This window comes from Ictalurus punctatus, chromosome 26 (assembly GCF_001660625.3).
Source record: "Ictalurus punctatus breed USDA103 chromosome 26, Coco_2.0, whole genome shotgun sequence".
Lineage (NCBI taxonomy): Eukaryota > Metazoa > Chordata > Actinopteri > Siluriformes > Ictaluridae > Ictalurus > Ictalurus punctatus.
Genome location: NC_030441.2, coordinates 192501 through 200000, shown reverse-complemented (window position 1 = coordinate 200000; position 7500 = coordinate 192501). Strand labels below are relative to the sequence as shown.

At 42.6% G+C, this 7500-nt stretch overlaps 1 protein-coding gene across 2 annotated transcripts in view; it reads right to left on the bottom strand.

Moving 5' to 3' along the window:
• mad1l1 (mitotic arrest deficient 1 like 1) overlaps positions 1–7500 on the bottom strand; it is a 33038-nt gene that overhangs the window by 16436 nt on the left and 9102 nt on the right. Inside the window, exons 10-11 of one of the 2 annotated variants that reach the window (XM_017458183.3) lie at positions 6630–6716; positions 891–1035 (exon numbers count right to left, since the gene is read on the bottom strand). In XM_017458183.3, coding sequence (XP_017313672.3) covers positions 891–1035; positions 6630–6716 — 232 coding nt within the window. The other variant, XM_053676300.1, reaches the window with a different exon arrangement.

Genomic DNA, 7500 nt, shown 5'->3' with positions numbered 1-7500 from the left:
AAAGGTCACAACCTGCAACACACCACGACAGTGCAGGAAAGAAAACACCTACAAACAATAACACGCCCCATGAACTCTCATCGTCACGTGATAACGTGCGTGCTCGTTCCCCCCACCCGTCCTGGGGATTAAGTAAGAGTACGGCACGCATTTATTCTCCGTTTGTCTATTAAAGAAGACGAATAAAAACAAAGACTGAAAGAAAGCTAATGGTGCGAGCGCACGGCGCTGTGTATGTGACCGCGTGGTGTGAAGATCTCATTTTAGAGTCGATTAAACAGAAAATCTAGCCCCGAAGCTGCGGCCCGGGCGATCGATAACACCTCGCCATTCATTATCCGGAGGAGCGTTAAATGAAGAAAAGTCGCACAAAAACACACAGAAAAGAAAGCGTGTTTAGCGGGTGAACGCCAAGACCTTTTCTTTTCTTATTTACACACAAACACAAACGCTGTGTGCAGATCAGATCGTTAACGTCTGCCTCCGGATCCTCTAGTGTTCCTCCCGACACGTCTGATCGAATATTCCAGAATCTAAAAAAAGCGGATTTATTTCAGTGACTAACAAAAAACGACAAAAAAAATGTAAAAAAAAAACAAAAACGCACGACAGGAAGATGAACGTTTACACCACTTCAGGTTCAAGGAGAGTAGATGTGGAGAAAGGGGCGGGGCTTCCAGGTGTTCCGAGCGCTCTGATATGATCCGACCACCTGGAAGCCCCGCCCCTTTCTTCACATCTACTCTTACACATAAACACGCCTGTCGACCGTTCCCGATTCGCCTGACGTCCTCTGTGGTTTCATCGCAGAGAAACGACGTCTTTCGTGCGTGTTCGAGCGATATCTCGTACGTTTACGGAACCCGATTCAAATCGGAAACGGACCGGACCTTGGTGAGGAGCAGAACTCTCTTCTGCAGGCGGCGGACCAGGGCGTCCTGGTTTTCTCGCTTCTTCTGCTCCTCTAGAGCTTTGGCGCGAAACTCGTTCGTCTCCGTCTGCAGCTGCACGCGAGTCTTCTCCAACGCGTGAATGCTGGGAGTGGGACAGGAGAGACAGGGGAGAGACAGAAAGAGGTGCGCGGGTAAACAGACGGGATACGTTAGACACAGCAGGCTCATCTTTAAAGGTGTACATCAATCTGCGCATCCAGATGTCCGATTACAACAGCTTGCACAGCTGTATTCCTCTACATTATGCTTTAAACCAGGTTTAAAGCGGACTGTCGGACAGAATAAAAACAAACACAGGCGCACACAACGCTGAGACGCACAACGCAGACGTGTTCGTGCTTTCCCATTCGATAACTCCCGAATGAGAAAGAACCCTGAGCTGCCTGACTCGCTTCATCTCCCGAAATTACTCCGATTTCCATTTCTCACGCGCGCCTGCGTCGGCTTCTCCGGCGCTTAAATTAATCAGCCTGCGAGGCGTCGTGAAAAGGACGGCAGCCAAACTTTTTCTGTTTACATGTTTATTGTTTAGGTTATAATCCAGCTTCGCTAATTAAATCCAGTCTTCATCTGAAGGAAATTTACATTCTCTCACGATCCATCACGCTGGCGTGATTAGGCCGGAGGCTTCCTCGAGGAACTGGAAGATTAGAGATTAGAGTCATGCTGTGCAGCTTCACCTGAAGAGGAGAACTTCGGGATTTTTACCTCAAAACACCAAAATCACACGATTACACAGTGGACGTGAAAAAAAAAAAAAAAAAAAAAAAAAAAAAGGGCAACAAACCCCTGATAAAATGGCAGGTTTTTGTAATGTAATATATATGTATACACACACACACACACACATTAATTATATAAAAACAATCAGAACGTTTTCTAAATTTATTGTGAAATTTTAACCTGTTGATTAAAGTGAAAAACAATCATTTCAGGGAAATAAATAAATAATTGGGAATGTGTTCAGAATCAACCAATCACGTTCACTCGTGTTGAATATTAATCAGTGTACCTACTACAGCAATATTAAAAAGAAAAGTACTTTTCCAACCCAAAAAACCCCCCCACACGACTTAGAATAACTAAAACGTGGAAATACTTCCTGAACGCACGCCATGCTGAGTAAGAGCCCATTTCTAACGGTTTAAACGCCGAGACCGGGAGCAGAACTGTTTCTACAGCGTCTATCAACACTTCACACTTTCACAAGCAATTCTAAAACGACTCGAACGTAGGAAACAATGGCACAATTTAAAAAAAAAAAAAGGTCTCTGAAGACAATAACAGCAGTCTCATTAGTGTCATGATTCATAATTAGCAAATTCTAAGCACCCTAAAGAGTCTGGAGCCCATTAGAGAGAGCGCTGACATCAGTATTCTAGTCTGACTGAACCACTGAAGCAGCGAAACGTGCGCCGCAGACATATGGCGGCTTCCCTGGACCGAAGACGTCTGAATTACAGAACGTGCAGAAGGGCGAGAAACGAGACACGGAGGGTTGAAGGGAAACATCCTAAAAATTTGTCGATTATATATATCCATTAAATAAAACGTGAACGCGGAAACATCCAGTGACGGAAAGAGGGGACTCGTCAGAGACGCGACCGAGACGACGAGACGAACTGTGAAAGAGCTGGAGAGATCCACGTCTCCATCCACAGGTGGAGAATCTGAACATCCGACTGGACTTTACAGACAAGCAGCACACTACACTACGTTTATCAGAAACCCAACATCACCCTGACAACTCCATCCCACTGCGAAGCATGCTGGTGGCAGATTCATGTCGTCTGTAAGGGGGTTTGACACGGCAGACCTGTTATACACGGGTGAATATCCAGGTGGCGCTTTCACACGGTGATGGAACAACACGACGTTATTTGGCTCATACGATTCGTTTTTTTTTAGAAAACGGACATAACGCAGTGGTTGATTATCGAGGAATCATTATTAACATGACACAGCATGTACCACTGCGCTGAAGTTAACGATCTGTTCATGTTTATGAGTCTAATTTGAAAGGTGCCAACAAGAATATTAACGAGAAGCCTGATCAGCGGTGCAGGTCGATAATCTTGCTCACGTTCGCTGTGTACAAACTAGCCGTGTCGCTACGCGCTACCGAGATCCTACACCGCTAGCAATAAAAACGGGACGCAAATAAAATACACACCAAGTCGTCTGAAGCCAGCCACAGTTACCCCCTTCCCTTTAGATGCTAATATCGCGCTCCCAGCTAGCGGACGTGGTTATGAGCGTGAGGAATGTGATCGTGTGTATCCTAATAACGCTGATCGTATCAGTACACACTCAGCCCTGGCTAATCGTTCCTGTAAATACAGCTCTACTGTCCAAAACACAGCAAATTCTCTGCTTCAATAAAACCCCAAAGGCATTTCCAATAAAACGCCTTTCTTCTCCACGACCCTCAACATTCATCCTCCTCCTCCTCCTCCTCCTCATCGTCATCATCATACTGTTAAATAAACCAAAGCACAGTAACGTCAAAAAAAAAACATCCGACACCCACAAACAACGTTAAAGAAATGAACTAATTACGTGTGCGGTACTGCCAGACGTGCAGCTAAAGCTACACAATATTAAACAAAAACAAGAAGTGACACAGAGCGAATGGAAAAGTCTTTCATTCCAGCAAACTGATCAAATATTCCTTTTGAGGTTGATCTAAATCAAACCGAAGATTATTTAAATCCCTTAATTATTCTATTGCCAGATCATTTCGCTTACAATTAGGAAATATATCTATAATATATAAATACGTCGATAATAATCATATTTGGTTTATTGCAATCTTAAAACTGGAAATATTAGAAACATTCGACAATATTTAAGATTAAGATTTTATATAGATTAAGACTATATATTTTTTACAGTGCAGTAGATAAGATTTCTTCTGGTAAATGTTAGGCATGAAAGAATTTGGGCTATGCAGTGACAGGCAGGAGAAGCAGCCAATCAGGAGAAAGTGCAAGTGTAACACACTGGGAGTGAGCGCTTAGTGTAGTGTGTAGAGTGTATAGTATGTAGTGTGTGTAGAGTGCATAGTATGTAGTGTGTGTAGAGTGTATAGTATGTAGTATGTGTAGTGTGTGTGTAGTGTGTGTGCAGAATGTATAGTATGTAGTGTGTGTGTAGAATGTATAGTATGCAGTGTGTGTAGTGTGTGTGTAGAGTGTATAGTATGTAGTGTGTGTAGAGTGTGTGTGTAGAATGTATAGTATGTAGTGTGTGTGTAGAGTGTATAGTATGCAGTGTGTGTAGTGTGTGTGTAGAGTGTATAGTATGTAGTGTGTGTAGAGTGTGTGTAGAGTGTATAGTATGTAGTGTGTGTAGAGTGTGTGTAGAATGTATAGTATGTAGTGTGTGTAGAGTGTATAGTATGTAGTATGTGTAGTGTGTGTGTAGAGTGTATAGTATGTAGTGTGTGTAGAGTGTGTGTAGAGTGTATAGTATGTAGTGTGTGTAGAGTGTGTGTAGAATGTATAGTATGTAGTGTGTGTGTGTAGAATGTATAGTATGCAGTGTGTGTAGTGTGTGTAGAGTGTATAGTATGTAGTGTGTGTAGAGTGTATAGTATGTAGTGTGTGTAGAGTGTATAGTATGTAGTATGTGTAGTGTGTGTGTAGAGTGTATAGTATGTAGTGTGTGTAGTGTGTGTGTAGAGTGTATAGTATGTAGTGTGTGTAGAGTGTATAGTATGTAGTGTGTGTAGAGTGTATAGTATGTAGTATGTGTAGTGTGTGTGTGTGTGTAGTGTGTGTGTAGAGTGTATAATTCTGCTGTTTCAGACTCAGCTCTCTCTGCTGGATCCGTAGAGTGTGTGTATAGTGTGTGTATAGTGTGTAGTGTGTAGAGTGTGTGTATAGTGTGTGTAGAGTGTGTGTATAGTGTGTAGTGTGTAGAGTGTGTGTATAGTGTGTGTAGAGTGTGTAGTGTGTAGAGTGTGTGTATAGTGTGTGTAGAGTGTGTGTATAGTGTGTAGTGTGTAGAGTGTGTGTATAGTGTGTAGTGTGTAGAGTGTGTGTATAGTGTGTAGAGTGTGTGTATAGTGTGTGTGTAGTGTGTATAGTGTGTGTATAGTGTGTGTATAGTATGTGTGTAGTGTGTAGAGTGTGTGTATAGTATGTGTGTAGTGTGTAGAGTGTGTGTATAGTGTGTGTGTAGTGTGTGTGTATAGTATGTGTGTAGTGTGTAGAGTGTGTGTATAGTGTGTGTGTAGTGTGTAGAGTGTGTGTATAGTGTGTGTATAGTGTGTAGAGTGTGTGTATAGTGTGTGTATAGTGTGTAGAGTGTGTGTATAGTGTGTGTATAGTGTGTGTATAGTGTGTAGTGTGTAGAGTGTGTGTATAGTGTGTGTGTAGTGTGTAGAGTGTGTGTATAGTATGTGTGTAGTGTGTAGAGTGTGTGTATAGTATGTGTGTAGTGTGTAGAGTGTGTGTATAGTGTGTGTGTAGTGTGTATAGTGTGTGTATAGTGTGTATAGTGTGTGTATAGTATGTGTATAGTGTGTAGAGTGTGTGTATAGTGTGTGTATAGTGTGTAGAGTGGGTGTATAGTGTGTGTGTAGTGTGTAGAGTGTGTGTATAGTGTGTGTGTAGTGTGTAGAGTGTGTGTATAGTGTGTGTATAGTATGTGTGTAGTGTGTAGAGTGTGTGTATAGTGTGTGTATAGTATGTGTGTAGTGTGTAGAGTGTGTGTATAGTGTGTGTGTAGTGTGTAGAGTGTGTGTATAGTGTGTGTGTAGTGTGTAGAGTGTGTGTATAGTGTGTGTATAGTGTGTGTGTAGTGTGTATAGTGTGTGTATAGTATGTGTGTAGTGTGTAGAGTGTGTGTATAGTGTGTGTGTAGTGTGTAGAGTGTGTGTAGAGTGTGTGTATAGTGTGTGTGTAGTGTGTAGAGTGTGTGTATAGTGTGTGTAGTGTGTAGAGTGTGTGTAGAGTGTGTGTATAGTGTGTGTATAGTGTGTAGAGTGTGTGTAGTGTGTGTGTATAGTGTGTGTGTGTGTATAGTGTGTGTGTGTGTGTATAGTGTGTGTAGTGTGTGTATAGTGTGTAGAGTGTGTATAGTGTGTGTGTGTATAGTGTGTGTGTGTGTAGTGTGTGTGTGTATAGTGTGTGTGTGTGTGTAGTGTGTGTATAGTGTGTATAGTGTATAGTGTGTGTATAGTGTGTAGAGTGTATAGTGTGTGTGTGTGTAGAGAGTGTATAGTGTGTGTATAGTGTGTTTGTGTATAGTGTGTGTGTGTATAGTGTGTATAGTGTGTGTAGTGTGTGTGTAGAGTGTGTGTAGTGTGTGTATAGTGTGTGTGTGTGTATAGTGTGTGTGTGTGTAGTGTGTGTGTAGTGTGTGTATAGTGTGTGTGTGTGTGTGTAGAGTGTGTGTAGTGTGTGTATAGTGTGTGTGTGTGTAGTGTGTGTATAGTGTGTGTGTGTATAGTGTGTGTGTGTAGTGTGTGTGTGTAGTGTTCCTCACTTGCTGGTCAGCGTGTAGTTCTGCTGTTTCAGACTCAGCTCTCTCTGCTGGATCTGTAGAGTGTGTGTATAGTGTATAGTGTGTGTGTAGTGTGTGTGTATAGTGTGTAGAGTGTGTATAGTGTGTGTATAGTGTGTTTGTGTATAGTGTGTGTGTGTGTAGTGTGTGTGTAGTGTTCCTCACTTGCTGGTCAGCGTGTAGTTCTGCTGTTTCAGACTCAGCTCTCTCTGCTGGATCTGCATCACTTCCCTGGACAAGTCCTCCGGCTTCCTGTGAAGAAAACGTCTAAATCACACTTCACATAACAGAGGAACAAAACATGGATATAAAACACACACACACACACACACACACACACACACACACACACACACACACACACACACTCTTCATATAAACAACCCGCCTTTCGAGAACTTCATTCTGACTCGGACAGAAAGGACCTTTACATCTCCATCCAGAAGATCAAAACCAGTTCTCCCTGAACCACTGTACACCGCTTAGTGTTATTATTCCCTCACTCTCCTCCAATCACTGACAGCCAGCTGTGATTAACGATTAATCCAGGGGTGTGCAGTCTTATCCGGAAAGGGCCAGTGCGGTGCAGGTTTTCATTCCAACCAATCAGAAGCCGGAGAAGATTGCCCACCCCGGATTATGCGAGTGGAACACAGCTATTTACACTGCGCATTAACGCTGGATTCTGATTGGTCAGGAGGCGATTCATTCTCTGGAACAGCAGCTCGGACAGACAGTGAACGATAGTTACGGCTGCTTTAACCGATAACGAGAGCACGCTTCTCAGACGGTCCACAACATTAAAAGGACTGTTCTTAATTACGACGTGTTGATTAATAAAACCTTTAATCTAATACCTCCGTAAGAAAACGGTTAAACACATCAAAGCTTTGCAGTGAAAATAATGAAATCTGATGACTGGGTGCGTTTGAAGCTGTGGAGAAGAAAGCCGTAGTTGGTGTTGATATAAAACTTTCTGATGAACTTACAGCTTTAATGTCATCACCGCTCGACTCATTAGCGCAACAGAACTGGG